This window comes from Python bivittatus, unplaced genomic scaffold (genome assembly GCF_059951505.1).
Source record: "Python bivittatus isolate LINGU-HERP-01145 unplaced genomic scaffold, Pbiv_v1 ctg000480_np1212, whole genome shotgun sequence".
NCBI classification, from domain to species: Eukaryota; Metazoa; Chordata; class Lepidosauria; order Squamata; family Pythonidae; genus Python; species Python bivittatus.
In genome coordinates, this window is record NW_028277075.1 from 66,319,081 (window position 1) to 66,340,993 (window position 21,913).

Genomic DNA, 21,913 nt, shown 5'->3' on the forward strand with positions numbered 1-21,913 from the left:
TGCAAAGAAGGGGGGGAAAGCCTGCTTTCGGCTCTTTTCCCCTTCTTCCCAGAGCAAAGCCAGTCCCATGGGGCCCAGCAGCTAGGCCAGGTATCCCTTGTCAGCAGCAGGAGCAGGAAGATGGCGGTGAAGGTCAGCTGGGATTTGACATTACCCACAATGGAAGAGTGCAGGGCGGCAGGGGGCCAAAAGGGCAGAGATTGGGGGAAGATAGGCGGATCAGGGGAGTTGAAGTGCTCCTGCAGTTGAAAGTGTGGGTGGGCTGCCAAGCACCCAAATTTTGATCACGTGACTGCGGGGGCACTGCAATGGCCATAACTTTGGGCACAGGTTGTAAGTCCCTTCGTTCAGTACTGTCATTATTTCAAATGGTCGCTGAACGAATGGCTGTTAAGCAAGGACTACCTGTAGATATAAATCCAGATTGTGTCTGAAAATACCTTTGTGGCTTTCACCACAAGAAGCATAATACAGAAGACAAATGATAACATAAATGGTAAACTTATGGTGATATATTAGAATTTTCACAGGGGCAATTCAAAATGAAATCAAGAGATGATTTGACATTAGAAGGATGTATGTGTCAATGTTTTTTCTATGTACAATTATTAAAAAGATTTAAAGTACATAAAAGAACTTTTGGTTTTAAATACCATAAGAATGAATTTGAAACAGAATGATGTACAAATGATTAACATGTTATTGCTAAAATGTATAAACTGTTATTGAGTTTTGAAATAGAAGAACAAGTGAAAGAATGTATGATAAAATGGGCCAAACATTTTGTTTATAAATGGAACAATGGGAGAATATGTGGATGAAAGGACTGAAATTTATATTCTGTTATAATCTTAAAGAGAATGTTTATAAAATGATATATTGTTGGTATTTGTCACTGGAAAAATTGTCTAAAATGTATAAAGTTACTTCAAATCTATGTTGGAAATGTGAAGAGGGGACTTTTGTCATGATTGGTGGGCATGTAAAAAAGCTAAACAATTTTGGATCCAAATACATATATTAATTCAGAAGATGTTAAAGATTAAAATACAATTGGAGCCAGGGGTGTTCCTTTTGGGACTGAATGACAAAGAGTTGGAAAAAAACTCATGGAACTTTGTTTTTACACATCGTAACAGCAGTGAGACTTTTATATGTTCAACAGTGGAAGGATGTGACATTACCCACAATGGAAGAGTGGATCGTGAAGATGATGGAGCTTGCTGAGATGGCTAAATTGACAGCTTTGATTAGAGACACTGCTTGGAAATACTGATTGGAAACCCCTTTTGGACTTTTTGTGTGAAACAGAAAAAAATGAAATTATAATATATGGGTTTGATGATTAGAAAAATATTAGATAGAAAAAATGAAACTTATGTTGTAACCCTAGAGTAAGAGTTCAATTTTAATCTATAACTATAACTGTTGTATAAGAAAATCAGAAATCATTTCTTTATGCTTCTTTTTTCTTCCTTTTCTTTCTGTACTTTTGGCTTTGTTCTCTTTATTTTTTTTCCCCTTTTCTTAAATATTAGCTCTTTTTAGTTTTTATCTTTCTTGTTTAAAAATTTAATAAAGTTATTACAAAAAAAAAAAGAATTTACTACTGCCTGTCAAATACAATCCCAAATATTTGTTGTCTGGCAACCCAACCCTTTCTGCACAAAGCTTTCTTCTTCTTGAAGTAAATGCCTTGTTTAATATATTTATTTTTTGTATGTTAATTTTGTATCCTGAGAATTCACAAAAACCTTTGTTTTCATCAGTTCTCTTATTGCATTTTGCAGTTACATAATAGTACATCATCTGCATAATATTTTTATTCCTCTCCTTGAGTCTTGATGCCTAGTATTTATTTTTTCAACGCTTATTTGCTAATACTTCTAAAGCAATCAACAATAGTAAAGGAGAAAGAAAGTGGACATCTTTATCTGGTACCTTTACTCATTGAAAAATATGTAGATATTTCATTAGCTATGATCTTTGTCATTTATCATTGATATATACTTTTAACCCAAGCTTTAAATTCTTCTCCAGGATTTCTTTTATTCAGTACAAGTAGTATTTCCTTTTGCTGATCTGTAAATCTCTAATGTGTGTTGTATCCAAATATTCTATAATCTTCTCCAAAGTTGGTCTTTTCCATATAGTTGAGAATAGCATTTAACAAATTGACTCATCATCTCTTAATTTGAAACATGTTTCTTTCTGTCCCAAATTGTTCTTTTTTCAGTTGATAAGCGAACGATTTACCTGATTTGTTACCTTCCTTGAAATAGTTTGGCTTACTAAAAATTCATTTTTTTGTAACTCTCATCTCCTTCCAAAAGTTTTAACTAGTTGCAAATTGCCTCCCCCCACCAATCTAGGATCTGATTCTGCTTGTTTCTTGATTCTATTTATTTCTGCTTGTTTCTATTTGAACAAAATACCTTGCTAGTTTTGTGCAGCTTGCTTTCTATTTGCTGCCAAAGAAATAAATACTGTAATCCTCTCATAACACTCTACTAGATTCCCAGGCTGTGAAAAAAGAAACATCAGGAACTGAATTCATTTGGAAGAAGCTCTAATTCAGATTGGCTTTTCAAGATTGTGCTTGAAAGCAGATCTGCTTTAGTATCTGAATGGATTTCAGCCAGGAAATGCTAGACATGCAGATTAGAATGCAGAGTTAAAAAACTATCCTAGAAGGTAACAATGGCAAGCATTTCCATCCTGCTGCCAAGAAAATTACATGGGTATGTTCATGAAATAATCAAAATGGATTTGATAACTTTAGCTATAAATTAGTGCAGCTCTTAAAGGTCAAGTTTTTTAAAAAGGGAAGCAGATGTATTTATTCAAGAAAGTTCTTGCCGTGTATATATATTGTGCATTTCATAATTTCTTAGCCTTTGGATTGCTTCAAATGTGTTTTTTAAATAGTTTTTGATACTTTACTCAATAAAACCTTTCTTAGTGCTATACTAAAAAGTTGTGACAGAATAGCTTAGGCCAGTTCTTGAAACTGGAGATGCCCAGAGTAAAATGTCCTCCCCATACAGTCAAATGAATTTAGGTTTGAGAACCTTAGAGGCTTTGTAGAGGTTAGGGTTGTGACTCTGAAAAACAAAAAAACAAGGGCCTGTTTTGAATTCCTATTGCTCCCAGTGGTGGAACATTCAAAATGAAAGGCTTCATTTTCTTCCAAGCTTAGTATAAAATTTCAGAAAATGCGAGTATATTCTTCCAGGTTCAAAACACTTGAAATTGCTATTGCAAGAATATGACATTTTATATATCCCTAATAATAAACTTTATTTCAATTTACATTTTTATTTTTACATATCAATGATAATGTAAAATGTAAATAAATATTACAACTGAATTCTAATTACTCTAGTAGTTTTGGGGAAAATCATCCATTCAACCACATTTTTAAATATTTGAAATACCCTTTTAAATTTCATCTATCAAACTTCTTGATGTTATGAACACATGTAACTAAGTGACCTTAGTTCATAAAGATCCTTTAAAAACAGACTAGTATACAATTTCTATTTTTTTTAAAATTAGGCTCATTGAGAAATGTGAAAATAATATATTCCTAGCTTCAAAAATTTTATAAATATTACATTGCAAGTTTGAATAAAACAGATTTAATTCATTCTGGAAAGGAGTTGCACTTCCCCTAAAACACAAAGATCATTGTTTGGGGGTGCTCTTGAACCCATTGTTATAATTAGCAATCTGGATAATATCACTGATATGGTATGATGCTCTGATTAATTCCCATTTATACAGTTTAGATTTAGAAATTACAGCTGCTGCAAAATGTGGTAAAAGTCATAATTAGGATTATCTGGTTTATATGGTATTAGAGTTTGCTCCCAATTCATAGCAACGGTTTCGATTTATAAAGTTTTTCAACTCATAAGACAGAACCCATGCACAAAGGTCACATTCTAAAGTCCTTCTCAAGTGCCCTCACATCTGAAACTTAACTGCAAGAAAGAGTGGAACATTCCCCTTAGAAAAATTCATTTGCAGCCAACATGTCTTTGTTCCTGTCATTGGGTTATGAAATGTTCATTCTCCAAAGTCTTTTAATGTTTTCTTTAAATCAAAAAAAATCATTCTGTTATATGTCAATAATTTAAACTCTTGCTTCAACTCACTTTTATGGTATTTTATATCGCTGGCAATATATTTTTTATTAGATCTATATTGCGTTATTTTTTTAAAAATACAGCATTGCTCTATTTATAAAAGGTCTAACATTTTGTCAATAAAAATAATAGCAACAACGATAAAAATAACATATTAAATTACAATATCTTCTTTTCTTATTTGGAATATTGAATTACAATAGCTGCATGTCCATTTAGATTTTTTAAATTAATTGTTAAGCACTTACTTTCCTTCAATATCAACATAGCTTTCTGCCGCGCCTATCAATGTTTGGGCAGCATCTTGGTTCAGCATACCACGGTTATATTGCTTCTGATAACTAGCCTATATTTAAAAAAAATATTGAATAAATATAATGCCAGAACTGTTGGCTAGTTAACCTATAAGTCAATTATTTATATGAAATATATTCATGCTAATTGCTTGCCTGCTTTTATTCATACAACCCTATCAGTTTACTAATTCTACTTATGGACTCCACTGAGAAGCACTATCACATCTGAGATAAAACAGCAGTTCTATATGTGGTTCTTAATCTCTGATGTCATATAATTTTGATATGTAACCACTTAAAGTTGCAATCTTCAATTGAGTCTGCCATCCTTTATTAACTGATAGCCATCTTTGGACTCCAACCATTCTAAATCTGAGGGGAAAAACAGGTAGGATTGCAATCATCCTGTTGTATAAATGGCAGTCACCTTGAATTATCTGTAATAGCTATTGAGAATGTTTCTCCATCTTAAAACTCTAATTGCATACCAGGGACCATATTACATCAGTGATTTCTCTTTGTCACAGAAAATACCTAGTAATGAAGAAAGAAAACTGATTTCCTTTTGCTTGTCAAATCGTTTTCTCAGAACATAAAGGCAGTTCCATTCCCCATGGAAATAGAAACAATGACCACAGACATGCAAGTGTCAATGTGTAATGTGTTTAAAGTTTTACCATTCTGAACTTTTTGAGCCTGATGAAGTTCCTCTCCTAAAGACTGAGGTTTGGCAAAAGCTACCATCCTTTCAAGAGATAATGAAATACTTCAAATGAAGCCCTAAATCCTAGAACCCAAAGGAAACTACAGCCTTCTCCTATAAAAGACGACAAAATAATTTTTGAGCAAAAGATCCTGTCTGCAGTGAGTATAGGTTCTATGAATGTTAACTAGCATCTAAATAACGATGATAGCATCCTTGCATTGTTGATTTTGTTGATTCCCCATTGACTTTGCTTGTCAGAAGCCAGCTGGGAAGGTTGCAAAGCCTAGTCCTCATTACCAGCAAACTTAATTTTAAAATGACAAAATGGGCATCAAAGCTAACAATCATGGGCCTCAACTAATTTGGAGACCAGAACTTTATAGCCAGTGAAAAATGGATTTGGACCTGGCAAAGATATCTTGATGGAAAAGCATGGCATAGTGCAACTCAGAGATTCTGTATGCCAGGTATGAAACTAACAGAAAGATTATTTATACTTGAAGCTCTTTGGAGGCAGGGGGTTTGAGGTCTGTACTGCTGAACGTGGATGCCTTTCCTTAGCCACTACAAGTACTCCTCAATTTATGACCACAGTAGGGACTGGAAAATTTATTAAGTGCTGCAGTCATTAAGTAAGGCATCACGTGACCACACCCAATTTTACGACCTTTTTTGCTGTAGTCATTAAGTGAGACATCATGTGACCGCAACTTCCCTGCCATTTGCAACCTTCCCTTCTCCTTTGATTCTGCTTGTTGGAAGCCAGCTGGGAAGGCTGCAAATGGCGATCACATGACTGTGGGGAAGTGGCAATGGTCATAACTGCGAGGACCAGTTGTAAGTCACTTTTTTCAGTGCTGTTGTAACTTTGGTCAGGAAACAAATGGTTATAAGTCAAGGACTACCTGTATTGCACTCATCTTTCCTCAAACCCTTCACTGCTCTTTACTGGCCAGTTAAAAGCATTATTACAATGGGGATGTGATGTAGAATGATTCTCCCCACACACCATTCTCTTAGCATAACTGTACTTCATCCAGCCTGCTAAACAAGTTAGTGAACTTACCTGAGAGTATCATATGTTAGGAAGGTATGTGGACATTTGAGATATACAAGTAGTCCTCGAATTATGACTGCAATTGGGACCGGGATTGATGTTGCTAAGCAATGTGGTAGTAAAGTGCAACATCATGTGACCACATTATTTAGTGACAGCAATCCAGGCAGTCCCGTTTGTCATCACCCAACCCAGTAGGAAGCAGAGGGAGTCCCAGGTAAGGAGTACAGGGGTGCTGCAAGGGGAGGGCCTGGGATGCCTGGCACAAGCCGCGCACGAGTCGGAGGTGAGGGTGCTCAGTGCAGCGCAAGCTCAGAAAAGCCAGGGAATAAGGGCGCGGGGTGCATGCAATTGTAGGGAGGCCAGGGAAAGAGGGCATGGGGTATGTGCATGTGTGTGTGTAATCACAGGGATGCCGTGGAAACAGAGTGCAGGGTGTGTGCGATTGCAGGGAGGCCATGGAAAGAGGGCACGGGGTGTGTGCAAGTGAAGGGAGGAAGGAGGATGCGGTGCGTGCAAGTGAAGAAAGGCTGGGGGGGGGAGAGACTTACCCCAGCGACTTGCAACCTTCCTTGCCAGCTTCCCATTGACTTTGCTTGGAGGAAGCTGGCAGAGAAGGGTGTAAATAGTGATCACATGACCATGGGATGCTGCAATTGGTTGTAAGTGCAAGTTGGTTGACAGGCACTCGAATTTTGTTCATGTGACCATGGGGACACTGCAATGGGCAAAACTTTAAGGACGGCTTGTAAGTCCCTTCATTCAGCACTACTGTAACTTCAAATGGTTGCTGAATGAATGGTCATAACTCAAGGATTACCTGTAATATACATGTGATGGAATGTCTTCCAGATTCAGAGAACAGAGTATGACCATTACAGAAAAAAAACCCTTAGGTGTGTGGGGGGGGGGGAGCATGAGAAAGAAACTCAGTAACTCTACCTTAATTAATTAACAACTAGGTGCAAATTGATCTGGAGAACTGCTTTAGTAGCCTTTCAAGAGTAAAGGTAGTATATTACCTTACTAGCAATAAAGATCATTCCAGAAATCCAAGTGGTTCTTATTTCCTGAGTATGCCAGCCTAAAGGGCTTGATAGGCAAAGGGACCACCGCACTTTCCCAAACCCACATCCACCCAAAACTCACTTGCCAAGCTCAGCTATGATGGTATGGGATGGATTTGCTGGTTGGTAACAAAATAGGTTTCCTGCTAGAAAACCTAAACCAGTCTAAAGTGGCAAATGCAGATTGGACCAAACCTCTGAAATCCAAAAAAAGCTTCTGTAGGAGCTACAAGAATAAGGACCTATGTGAACCGTTTTTTTCCTTGCCTTCTGAAATGGACCAAATTTTTCATAGGTTACTAAAATTGTTTATACAGGTATTTGTTGTGATGAAGGGAAAAGTAATTTCTTTTCTTTTTGTTTACTATATTCTTACTTTCCATTCTTTTCTATTTCTTTTCTATTTTCTTTTTTTCTGTACCTTCTATTTTTTTTTAGTTTGTATAGTTTTTTATCATTGTAATTATAATTTTTAATAAAATTACTATTAAAAAATTGAAATAGACCAAATTTTTATTGCTGGATGGAATTTGGGTCAAAGAGACTTGAGGCACTGTATTCGAATTTTCTTTATGGTTACATTAGTCACTGAATTAGTCTTCAGCTTTTTTAGTACTGAAGGTGGGAGCAAGAGAAGTTTTCTAATGCTAGGAGGGTCCAGGGACTCTTGGACAGGTCTAAAAAATGATAAATAGGATACAGCTAATGATGGGATCAGCTGCCAGTGTGGGTGAAAGGACCTGGAGTTGAATTGGCTTAGACAATTAATATTTTAGCATCTTACATTTTTTGATGAGGATGAAATGGCTGAGGAAGGAAGGAGATCTAAATTAGCAAGAACTGGAGTCTTGCAAATTCTAATTGCAGATGAGCTTGAAACAAAAGAGGCTGATCTTAGAGCCAGTCCTAAATGAAATATTGAAGTAAGTAACCAGCTCCTATACACCTCTGGTGTGAAGTTCTGACAATAAGCACAGGAATCAACATGGTGGCCTTTTCTGAGACAATTTTAGAGTAGACGTTGAAAAGTATCCAATAGTATCAACAGTTAAGAATACTGTATGCCATCACAGAAGTGGAAGAAAAGAGGAACTGAAGTTGCCCACTGTTATAACGGTATGAAAGAAATTATAGATTTTCAGTTATCTAAAAAATATTTGATTTATAACCTGTCTTTAATTCAGGAGTTAAAGGAAGAATACATAGTGATCTTTCCTATTTTTTCCCCACAATAACATTCCTTGAGATACATTGAGCTGAAAAAGAATGACTGGCCTAGTCACCCAGTGAACCATTTGTGGCTGAGGGTGTACTAGAAACTGGATCTCCTGATGCCAGTGCAAAATCTTAACTACAACACCACATGGCTCATTTGAAATATGAGACAGCTAAAAACAAATTGACCAGAATTTGATTTTTTAAATTTAATATCATAATTTCCCCCCAGCACTGTAAAAACTGTTAGGGAGAATATGAACAAAGGTGGTCCTAAATTCATCAGGACCAAACAATGTTATTCATGCTAGGATCACTTCTGACAATGGATGGTGTCTTGCCAAGCAATTTCGACAGAGATTGCCAGTATGCCAACAAGAACCCCAACAAGACCAGAACAGAGTAGAGTCACAAATCCTGAAAGGCTTAAATGCTGTTATTAAATATAATTATTTCAAGAGATAAAGGATTAAGGTGGACCTGTCTGATAAATCCCCGATAATGCAAATATGAACACAAATTATCAATGTTTCCTTCAATCATATAGAAAAAGCAGTACATACCAACCACTATTGACTCCCTCACAAGAAAAGCAAGACAGCTGTCAAAATGGTGGGCTTGAGGTGAGAGCCATGCTCCTTTCAGATGTATATTGAGAATGAGGCAAACTTCCCACAATTAGAAAAAATTCCAATATAATTAAGGGTAGGTAGAAAACCTTCTATGATGCTATAGACAGATTGACCACAAAAATATAGTACATTCTGTTTATATTTTAGCCTTCATGAGAAATTCCAAGAAGTACAGTGGTCTACTTCATGCATACATAAGAATAGATTAGATTGGCCCTGGAATAGGAGCATCTGTCAGTCATGATACTGTTAAGCAATCTTAAATCCAAATAGACCTATACTCCATCTCTCATGAAAGAAAAGAAAATTAAGAAAATGAAAGAGGAATGTTAAAAGATATCTTTAAAGTCATGAACTAATGTGGTGAGATAGTTTCTGTGTTATTGTAGATTATAAAAATATCCAAATTATTCCTCATAGAATTGTATTATAGTGATGTAGCAATTCCTTTTGAAATATCCTATGGCATATTAGAGACTGTATGTGGGTCACAGAAGTATTACTATACATTTTATTATCAGAATATGGTCAAAATTCTGGATTAAGCTGTGGAAGAATGTAATAATACGTGGGAACAACCTTAGGAGACAGGATGAAGAGCTGATAATGTAACCTTACAATAAAGATACAGCTGGTACTCATAGTTCTTGTCTGGACTACCTCAAAGGGCTAACAAAGGACCAAAAAATATTGGTTCAGGGTCCCTCAACCCAAGAAAGACACCAAGAATCCTCAAAGGCAAGTAATAATTGCTTGCTGCTCCAAGGCCAGCCAATGAATTTTCCCAAAGCAATATATCACTCAAGACAGGTGTTCTTAACCCCTTAGGGGTCTGTGGATGGATTCAGGGGATCCATAAATTTGAATGGGAAAAAAATTACAACTTTATTTTCAGTAACCTCTCCCTGAAATTTAGCTTTTCATTCAATAATAAATATAGGCAACAAAATAATGTATGGCTTCTACACTCTAAAAATGTTTATTAAACCCTATAAAAAAGTGAAACTAGAACATGTTTGGTTGAGTGAAGTACCTTTTATTTCTCAAATATTTGTAATTGATAATGGTCAACCCAGCTTGCATTTCAAAGGTTCTTTTGTGCCTAAATATTCATACAAGCCATTAATCCTATGATTCTAGTAATCTAGAATCCATTGTCTTTATTTTTTATTTTCTCTGCTTCTTTCTCAGAAAGTGAAGTTTCTCAGATTCTCAGTGGGGTCCATGGCACAAAAAAGTTAAGAACCCCTGAATTACAAAGTGGATATTATTTTAAAATTTACATGGAGGTGGCTAAACAAATCAGTTGCCAGGGAATGCAAGACAATGAAGGCACTAAATGCCTTTCTATTTCAGTGCCCTCATTTCTTGCAACACCCCCCTCCCAAAGCAGCATTTTATTATCTCAATTATTTCACATATATATGAGGATTAATTATTTATTAACATTGTGTGACTTTTATAAACTACCCGAGGAAGGTGATGTTGTGGCCCAAACCTGGCTCATCTAAAGCAACCCAATTACTTTGAAAATACAACATAATTTTATTAGGCATGCAAACAGTACAGTGTACCCTGGGCTCCCAGCAAACCATTGGCAGCTTGTTGGGCAGCCCTGAGCAAAAGCAGAAGCAGAGCTTACATGCCCTTGGCTTACTACGTTGCAAAGATAAGACAAAGAAAAAAGCAGAGACAGTGTAAATTACAGCATGACACTGGAATGTTTTTGATAAACCCATTCGGGTGACCTTCTTATTTAACCTTTCCAACTAGGACAACATGTCAGCTATACTATCTTTGAGATATGGTCAGTGAATATAAACAATTTGGTTTACTGGGCCACTGATCCCTGACTGATTCTTCTCCGTCGCCACTCAGGATCAGTTCAGCTTGCTGTAAATGTTTTTTTACAAGGGCACTTTAAGCAGATCATATGTGGGGTATGGAGGGAGCATCTCATAGTCTGGTACTGAATGCAGCTCACAAGTGTATGGGGGGTGGTACCTTTTACTACCACACTGAGTATATTTATTTGCTTCAATTTATATAGCTGCCCATCTCAAATATATGACTCTGGGCAGGATACATGACTCTGGGTGGATATATAATTTACATAATTACCAAAATGGAATGGCTGAAACCAAGGAGCTATTGAGGGAATAAGAATAAGCCCCCCCCCAAAGCTCTTACCCTAGTCCTGCTAAATACTTTTGCTCTCAGATTACATACATCAAATACTATATTTAGAACAAAAAAACATTAACACAAATAAAAATACGAACTATCTGTGCAGTTAAGAGACGTAACCTGGCTTCCTCCATTATATCAGCAATTTGTTGAGGATCTCTCTCAAATGTAATATCTGCACTGCATTCTGGACACCTAAGTGTTCTGACCAATTGATTAACTTCTTCTGAATTTAACTGCAGAAGGAAGAAAAGAATAGTAGTGTAACTAAAAACCAATGATAATGATATTAAATTATTCAGTCAGTTAGGGGAGGAACAATATTTCCCATAATGTTTTGAGAATAAGCAACATACATTAATTATATTAATTACATAAATATAGTAATTAAATAAATAAGGATGGTTACAGATAGCAGGCAATCTGCCATGAAGGTTCAGATAAGCAAAATCCAGAGACTTTTAAAAAATATACAGTGGTACCTCTAGTTACGAACTTAATCTGTTCCATGACTCTGGTTGCAACTCGAGTTGGTCTCAAGTTGAGGTAAAGTTTCCCATAAGGTTCAATGTAAATACGGTTAATCCATTCCGCCCTCCGAATTTGATCGCACCATGAGGCAAATTTCCCCATAAGGTTCAATGTAAATACGGCTAATCCGCCCTCCGAATTTGGTCGCACCCCGAGGTAAATTTCCCCCATAAGGTTCAATGTAAATATGGCTAAACAGTTCTGAAATATATGCATTTTATTTTTAAACCTCAAAAACCTTCCAAACGCCACAAAAACCTTCCAAACGCCACAAAACACACCACAAGCCTCACTGAACATCTCCTTGCTACCGCGATCTCGCCCACAGGAAGCCGCGACCGCGTGGCAGCAGGGAAAATGGCCATGGATCCGGTTCGTAAGTAGAGGCGGAGTTCGCAAGTAGAGGTAAATTTTTGGGGCTGGAGCTGGTCGTATCTTGAAAAATTGGTAAGGAGGGGCGTTCGTAACTAGAGGTACCACTGTATTTAAGATATTATGAGTTTAAAAAGTTCAAAAAATACAACCCCCCAAATAACTACAAAAGACTATAAACAAAAAGAGGGAGAGTTCTAAACATTTTAGGAATACCATATCCCTCTCTTGGCCTCCTATCAAAGTGAACACCAGTCTGCACTATTTGGACCTTGTGTTGCACACTCAGGACAGATTACTGATTTTGTTGGTGTTTTTGTTTTTGCCATAAGCATTATTGTTCTGAGGGACTTCAATATCCACGTCAGAATAACCTGACTAAAGTAGCTCAGGACCTTTAATGGGATTAAGGTTAGAGCTCCCATCAATTATATAAAACTGCTCCTGAACATAAATATTGTGGGAATACCTACATAACATTGATTCCAGATCAGTGCAAATGCAATGTATAGAGGACCCTTTGTATAGCTGGTGATTGTTATTCTAGAATAAAAAAATAAACTACTAATCTAGATCTACGTTTCTAGATTGATAGTATTTGTACCAATAATGGTACTCAGAAGCCATCTAGGTGGGATGTAAAGCAAGTTCTTAAAATTTCCCAATTCGGTGTGTTCATCAGCACTTGGGATACATTCTCCCTAGCTCTTCTGTGGCCTCTCTACTTGCATATCTCACCTGTTTCAGATCACTGAACTAGCCCTCTGCGTTTGCCTCCACCTTTGGACCACCTTTGACTCACTACCAGTGGGACTTACATGGCTGTAAGCATGTTTAAGATTAAAGCCTCACTATGCTGACACAGCAACAACAATAGTAATGAATAAATATAACAGAATGCAAGTATACGTAAATATATAAGCATCCTTTTCAGGAAAAAAAAGTGGGCCTTTTTTCTATCTTAGTGAGAACCTGGTTCTTTGCTATTGTGATTAGCGGGATATAAGATGTGAAAGACTGAGAACCACTCATCTAGATCTTCCTTAATTTATGCCAGAAGTTCTAATAAATTACATTAACTTTTGAAAAGGCTTCCTAGGGACTGACTTTCCAAAATAAACAAAATAACCCAAAATATTAAGCTCTTAGCTAATTAGTATTACCACTGAAACTCGATATTGTAACAGGTAGTCCTTGACCTACAACCATTTGGTCAGTGACTGTTCCAAGTTACGATGGCACTGAATGAATAGGGGTTACGACTGGTCCTCAGAATTCCGGCCGGCCGAGCATCCCTGCAGCCACATGATCATGATCTGGGCGCTTAGCACCTTGCTCATGCTTACAACCAGTTGTCAAGTGCCCCACAATCATGTGATCACCATTTGCAACCTTCCCTTCCCCAGAAAGTCAATGGGGAAGTCAGCAGGGAAGGTCACAAGTCGCTGGGATAAGTCTCCCTCACCTGCGCACCTTTGCCCAGCCACTTGGTGCTCACACTGCCCCGGCCACTGTGCACCCCTGTGCGTCCTCCCCGACCCATGCCTTCCCTGACCTGCATGCTGCATCTTGCACACCCCTGCACATCCTCCCCAACTTGCACAGTGCCCCTCATGCACCCTCCCCAACCCATGCAGTGCCTCTCACACACCCTTGCACCCTTCCGTGCCCTCCCTGACCCACACAGCACCTCTCGTGCACCCTTCATGACCAGTGTGGCATCTCTCACATACCCTTGTGCACCCTCCCCAACCCACACCCTCCCTAACCCTCCCCTGCACTTCCTCACTCGCTCCCCCACCCGGCAGCAGCCACATACCTGCCTGTGGGCCTGGGAATTGCAACTTCCTGCCAGCTTCCCTACTGACTTTGGTAGGGAAGTCACATACCCTCGCACCCTTGCATGCCCTCCTTGATCCACACAGCACCCCTCATGCACCCTCCATGACCAGTGTGACACCTCTCACACACCCTTGTGCACTCTCCCCAATCCACACCCTCCATAACCCTCCCCTGCACCTCCTCACTCCCTCCCCCACCCGGCAACAGCCACTTACCTGCCTGTGCGCCTGGGAATTGCAGCTTCCTGCCAGCTTCCCTACTGACTTTGGTCAGAGGGAGCTGGCAGCAAATTGCCTTGCCTAACAACCATAAGATTCAGTTAATGATGACAACCAGGACTTCAGGGATTGCCATTGCTAAGCAATGCGGTCATATTTTACAACCGCTTCGCTTAGAGATGGAAATTCCAGTCCCAAATCCTGTCATAAGTCGAGGACTCCCTGTATGTTCAATTTATTATGCTGAGGTCAGCATGTGATTCTCCGAAATTTCTTTAATGATCCCTGGAGCATTATAAGCACCTAATAGTAAATGGGGATAAATACCAAGTAGAAATTTATCAGCAGTAGTCCACTATTCTTTGGTGTATCTCATATTTATTATCAATTATTTTTTATAAAACTGAACACAGTATCCTTCTGGATAGGCTTTCTGAGTTGGGTATGGGAGGCATAGCTTGGCACTGCTTCTAATCCTACCTGAAAGATTAATTAAAAAGATAGTACTCAAATATTACCTGGACAATCAATAGTTATGTTGTGGTCCTTTTAGAAATTTAATTTTCCTTTCCCATACTGCTTTAACGTCTACTGTATATGGAACTATAAGAACAGATTATCTAAAAATATAAATTGAGGGATCTCAAAAATTCTCTTTTTTCATCAAATGCAGATAATCAACATCCTGGATCAGAACGATCTTGGGTGAAGATGAAATCTTCAGGCAAGATAAACATACTATTATCAAATGGTTCATTCCCTTAGCTAAATTATATTCAATTCACTCTAGAAAAATGTGCATTCCTCCACACTGTTTTCCACTTCAAGTTTATACTTTAAGGAGAGTGGCAGGACGCACATACTAGAGGTGGGATTCCTCTATCACAAAAACTGGGCACTCTGCTATTCATTAAAACAGCACATCTTTCTTCAGGCTTTCATAGGAGCCTGAAAAAAGGTGTACCTAATTTAAGGAGCCGACTCATTAAACCTAATGCAATTTGCAAAGCAGTCACTTCTTTTTGTTAATGTCACATAGAATTCTGGAAAAAAAAAAGACTGGCTATTCTAAAGCATACCAGAGAAGTACTGTGTTACATGAGATCCAAAATCATTTTCATAGTCTGCATAACCCAGTTCTTTTCCCTGTTTGATCCCAGTTCCCAAACCATTGATGCCCTCCTTGCCTATGGACAGTATTTTTCAAGCAAGCTGTGCTTCTGCTAATTGATTTTACCAGGGTCACAAAAGTAATCAAAAGCCAAAAGATGCGAACTCCATTAAAACCTACAGTCAAACTCTTCACTCTAGTTGTCTTAATTGTAAATATTCTTTTGTTTTTTTACATTCTGTATTACTATCACACTCTCCATCCAGTTCCTCCATACTTCTTTCTCTCCACTTACAACTATTCCATCCTTTCCCACTCAATTCCCAAGCAGCCTATATCCTTTCCACATTTCTACTTCAAAAACCCCTGCAAGCTGAATAATGAACAACTCAATTGTATTATGAAAGCTAATATCCTACATTTAGTCATAGCAAAGTAGTAAATGATATTAGTTTATGTGCTTTCTAAACTATATTTTTATTTAATATTTGTAGTACTTACTCTATAAGGATAATCCATTTTAATTGCTTCTTCTGCCATTGCCCAGTTTGCATCAGCCAAAAATCTATCGAGCTTTAACATTGAAAAAGTGTTGGCCTCCATTTGTCTAATACGTTGAACAGCATTAAACATTGCCATACGCTTTGGAAGAGTAATATTACAAAGCCCTGTAGTGAAAGAAAAATAATAATAATATCATTAAGAAATGTGTATGAGATCTGTAAACATCAATGATAGTTCCCTATAAACTACCATTTTGAGAGGTGCACCTAAGATTTTAACAGCATTTTCACTCATTTTCTGAAAATTTTATTGGTTTTAAAAATGAAACTATTGCTTGTTCATAAAACTTGGTGCACATGAAGGCCTGTAACACCTCTATAACATACATAATAAGGATCAAATTAGCCAAAAATTTGGCACTTTAAAATTTCAGTAAATTAAAATTGTATGAAAACAGCTTTTTGCAAAAGCAAGCAATTGAGAAATAATAATAGTAATAATGGCAATTACAAAATAGTTTAATAGTTTAGGAAAAGATCAATTCTTCAAAAATACATAGAACAGAAGAAATCTGAAGACATGTCTTCCCTGGTGAGTCAAACTTCAAATCTATAAAGGTTTGAGAACAACTGTACATCCCATGACGGCCTTACCAGTTTACACTTTCTCTGATATTGGTAATTGGTATAGCTAAGAACTTAGCAGATGTCAGCACAGAAACTAAGCATGATCAGATCTGGCTAATACTCAGATGGGAAACCTCTAGAATTTAGGGCCATAGACAAGACTGGAAAATAAAGAACAATCGCAAAAGAAGGCAATGACAAACTAAATGGATGCATCCATGAAGTCTCCAGGAGTAAGCAGCAACTGTTGCAATTCCTACCTTCTGGAATGATCTCTCCCCTGCCCCCCCCCCCCCCAGATTCACAAGGCTCCCACCCATCAGGAAATTATTGAAGACCTGATTATTCTCTCAGGCCTTGGGGACAGAGTGACTGCAGAGTCAAGTTTTTGTTTTGGTTCAATCTGTTTTAGTTTGTTTTTGTATTTTGCTCTTCTGAGTTTATTGCATTTTTTAATCTGTTGGGTTTTGTTTTGTTTTTTTAGTTGTAAGCCACCCAGAGTCACTTAGGAGTTGGGCAGCCTATAAAATAAAAAAAATTAAACATAAATAAAATAATTCAATTTGAAGGAAACTTCATATACAATTTTAAGAGAAGCCTTGACTTCAATTGCTAGCTCTGTTTCAACCCATTATCCTCTGCCATTTTCCACCACTTTCTCCTGCTCCCACCTTTGCCTTTACATTGCTTCTCACCGTAGTCCACATCACATACTCCCTGTGCTCAATGCCTTCTTTCTTTCCTCACAGTTTCCCTACAATTTCTCCCATCCCTACCTTCAAGTTTATGTACCATCCCATCATTATCACCAACTAGGGTTCCTATTCTTTCCCTTCCCACCATGCTGTTTTTCACTTTCTCCTGCTTTTTTTTAGTTCCCTGCCCTATTATCCCACCTCTTTCTTAAAATCTTCCTTCCTTTGGCACCATACTCTCCTTTGCTGACTTTGGCAGTGACTTTTTGTGTGTCCTGTAGAGTAACCTATTACTCCAATTAAAAGTTATTCTAATACTCAGTTTTAAATGTCAGTTACAGTTCACTCTTGTATCTCTTCAGAAGTTAAATGGGACTTAATTCCAAAGTCAGTCTGTATAGAACTGCCATCTTTGGTGGATTTAAAGTAAATGGAAAAATATAAAAATGTATTGATATTTGGACTGTGGATTAAAATTTAGAATATGAAGATATCAAGTAACATATATCATGTAAAGAATGTTTCTGATTTGACAATTCAGTATAAAAAACTGAAAATGATTAAGACAGATATATTGAGCCCCAAATGTAAATTTAAAGCATACATATGTGTGTATACATATATAGAAATTTGTATGTGTATGCAGCTACATATTTACCTATGTTTGGCATGAAATTCTGTGAGTATAAATCTGAAGTTAAATTCCTATCCAGACAATGTTTACACCTTAAAAACTTCATTAAGTAAGGAATTCGAATTCAAATTACTGGAAATGTAGATGCATTTTATATATAATTATCTTGCTTAACTAAAAACTGGCCAGATACACAAGTTAATCAAATTACAACATTTTCCTCAAATTTGCATTTGTAATATGCAACTATTCAATATATTAATAGCATAAACCCAGACATACTAACTTAGACATGTCCAACTGCATTCAGTAGGAATTATTTCCAGGAAAATGTACACAGCATAACCTATCTGTTAGAGACTGAATAGAAAAACAAATTATTTTTTAAAATGGTATGTTTAATGTGTCACCTAATGTTACAACGAGCTTCTTCACAGTGGTTGAATTAATAATCAAGGTTAACAGTGATGCTGTTCCAGAATGCATTAATATCTGAAACACAAAAGATTTGAAGTTACGATTAGCAACCTGATAAAATGTTTGTATATTTATGCTACCATATTTTAAGGGACCAGAGCAAAGTAGAAAGAATAATACTGAAACATAGAATACAATATCACCTAATATGTTGAAAAAACAAAATTAAACATAACCAACCACAGAAGTATAGTTCTATATTCTGAACTGAAAACAGAGTTTCCTCCCCATAAGAAAAGGAGCTAAAAAAGAAAAATAGTTAAGTTGCCTTCTCCACCCATCCCTTCTCTGCCACTAATTGTTCACATCAATATTTTAACAAAGAGCAATTAAGCTTGTGTTACTAGAGGTGGCAAGATGAACTTTTAGCAACTTATTTCTTTGGTTACAAAGAGTCAAATCCAAGTTTAGCAGTGGAGCTAAAATTATTTATTTATTTATTTATTATTTATTTATTAATCATATTTAGATAGATGCCCATCTCACATAAAAGTGACTCTGGGCGGCGTACAATAATGAAAAAGAATAAATACATAAAAAACAATTGCAAGTAAAAACAACTATAAAAGCACACAAAACAGGAGGGGATAATATTAATAAGGAAGCTATTGCAAAATCTCCCTGGTCCCCTGGGATCCTCAGGCCTGATCACATAGCCAGGTCTTGAGGGACTTGCGGAATGTTGAGAGGGAAGGAGCTAATCTCACTTCGGGGGGAGAAGATTCCACAAGGCGGCCGCCACAGCAAAGAAGGACCACTTTTTTGGGACCCACCAAATGTAATTGCCTGGCAGACAGGACCAGCAGCATGCCTTCTCTTCCAGATCTGATGGGAAGGGCAGATGTAATCGGGGAGAGGTGGCCCCTCAGATAGCCCAGCCCATGCCATGAAGGGCTTTAAAGGTCAAAAACAGCACCTTGAATTGGGCTCGGAAGCAAACTGGCAACCAACGCAGCTCACGGAGCAGAGGTGTTGTCAGGTTCGGCCGGCACGGCACTTCGGAGAAGCTTGCAGCCGCACCGCACGAACTCCGCCGGCGGTGGCTAGCTGAGGGAAAGAGGAACTGAAAGCGCCGCTAATTAATGGGCCACCTGCGCCCAGCCAAACAGGAAAACCGCAGCGGAAGTTTTAACTCCACACTGATAACGGTGCGAGCCAACAATGAGCGGGGCCGCAGGCAGCGAAACAAGATCACCACGCAACTCAGAACCCTTGGGCTTGCACGTAATGGGGGGGAACCAACCCACGCCGGAGGGGACTGCCAATCAAGGACAACAGACCCTGGCCGAACCTGCCATCATGGACAATTAAGGGGGATTATTGGGGGGCCGATAATCCGCAGCGGTAACGCGATCACGGGGCGAAAAAAGCGCGGGAAGGGGGGAATATAACGAGTGATGCAAATGTACCAAGCCAGTCCTGGCTTTGCTTGTAACCGCTACATTACGCATGAGTAAACCTCTTTTGTGAACCACACGTGTCACGGGAGTTTCTCTGTCGAACGGGGCAAACCTTACAGGTGTAACATGTACCGCTGTAGGTGCACACATAACTGCCTGCACCACTGCATTCTGCATCAGCTGAAGCTTCCGGATACCCTTCAAGGGCAGCCCCAGGTAGACCGCATTACAGAAATCCAAATGGGAAGTGACAAGGGCATGTGTGACAGTGAGTAGAGGCCCCCTTTCTTGGAACAGGTGCAACTGGCATACAACATGAAGTTGTGAAAAGGCCCTCCTAGCCATGACTGCCACCTGTTCTTCGAGCAGGAGTTGTGAGTCCAGGAGGACCCCCCAGTCTGTGCACAGGGTCTGTCTGGGGTAGTGTGATCCCATCCACTACCAAAGATGGTATAGCCTTAGAATCAGAAGGCCCCAAAACCCAAAGCCACTCAGCCTTGCCAGGGTTCAGTTGAAGCCTGCTTTTCCCCATCCAGACCCTCACAGCCTCCAGGCACTGGGATAAGACATTCACAGCATCATTTAATTCTCCAGGGGCAGAGATGTATAATTGGGTATCATCAGCACACTGATGATACCTGTGAGAGACCAAGGCTATCAGGAAGGAGGGGGTGAATTCCAGGAGGGGAAAGGAGACAGAAGACAACACAGTGCGCGGAGGGGGGAGTGAAACAGGTTCACAATAGCCACTCCCTAGAATCTCCCAGGGTATATCCACTAGTTGCAATAGTATAGATTTAGTCTGGTAAGATTCTATCTATAAGGTGTAAGCAAATAAAGGAACTTTACTCAGCTGGACTGTTTCACTGTTGTTCTTGGGCTGGGCCTGACAATACCTCACCCTATGGCGATGGATGAGCTCACCCAGCAGCCTCATGTAGATGTTAAATAGGAGGGGGGAGAGTACCAAACCCTGCAGCACCCCACATAACAAGGGCGAGGGCAGGATCTCTCTTCCCCAACCACTACCCACTGGAATTGGCCCCGAAGGAAGGAGGTGAACCAGCACAACACAGTGCTGCCCACCCCCAATCTTCTGAGATGATCCAGAAGGATACCATGGTTGATGGTATCAAAGGCTGCAGAGAGGTCAAGTAGGGCAAGGATGGATGCACAACCTCTATCCCACCCTCGCCAGAGATCATCCAAAAGTGCAACCATGCTGTTTCTGTCCCATACCCAGGCCTGAATCCCAAATGAAAGGGATTCAGATAATCCATTTCATCCAAGGTCCTCTGAAGCTGTTGTTCAACCCCTTTCTCAATCACCTTCCCCAAAAAGGGAAGGTTAAATACTGGATGAAAATTGTCCAGTATAGTGGGGTCTAGTGATGACCTCTCGAGGAGGGGGTGAACCAAAGCCTCCTTAATAGGTGAGGGAACAACCCCCTCACTCAAAGAAGCATTAACCATTGCTAGACCCACTCACACAACACCCTCTGGGCCACTTTAACCAGCCAGGAGGGGCATAGATCTAAAGAGCAGGTGGCTGAGCTCACAGCCCTAAGGATCCTGTCCATTTTCTCAGGTCCAACAGGTTCAAACTGTCCCCAGATAACAGGGTAAGACTCCTCCATAGGCATCTCCACTGGACTTGCAGCCAAGCCAACATCCAACTGAGAACAAATCCAGGTGATTTTATCTGACAGGTGCTGGGAAAATTCCTCCGCACATCCATGCAGAAGGTTCTCCAAGCCATTCTTACCCAGGAGGGCTCGTGTCACCCAAAACAGGGCTGCAGGGTGGCCATCTGCAGACGCAATAAGAACGGAAGAGTAATGGGACATTTTCCATTTTAACCATATTCAATATAATAGAATTACCTTAATTTCTTGGACAAATATCAGGATATACAAGGAAATTGAGGGGAAAAAACCAAATGCAACTGACTGCTGCAAGAATCAATTTGTAAATATCAGATCATTTTGGTCATACATGTTTCTCTTAGGACTAATGTAAGAAAGATGGAAAAGCCCTCAAAGCAAGAACGTGAACCCTATCCCTCACCACCAGTTCTTCTCTTGATTTTATTTCACATTCCCCTTGACAAAATTCTATATCTTGCAATAAGTTAGCCATTTGTGTTTGCCTATTACAGTATTTTTCATCTATAAAATGCTTCTTGTGCTGAGA

The 21,913-nt window shown here is 38.8% G+C and overlaps 1 protein-coding gene across 1 annotated transcript in view; it reads right to left on the minus strand.

Moving 5' to 3' along the window:
• LOC103067910 (solute carrier family 9 member C1-like) overlaps nt 1-21,913 on the minus strand; it is a 133,749-nt gene that overhangs the window by 63,085 nt on the left and 48,751 nt on the right. The window contains exons 10-13 of the mRNA XM_088145101.1: nt 18,255-18,336; nt 15,887-16,053; nt 11,407-11,547; nt 4,400-4,497 (exon numbers count right to left, since the gene is read on the minus strand). Coding sequence (XP_088001227.1) covers nt 4,400-4,497; nt 11,407-11,547; nt 15,887-16,053; nt 18,255-18,336 — 488 coding nt within the window. The remainder of the gene's footprint in view (nt 1-4,399; nt 4,498-11,406; nt 11,548-15,886; nt 16,054-18,254; nt 18,337-21,913) is intronic.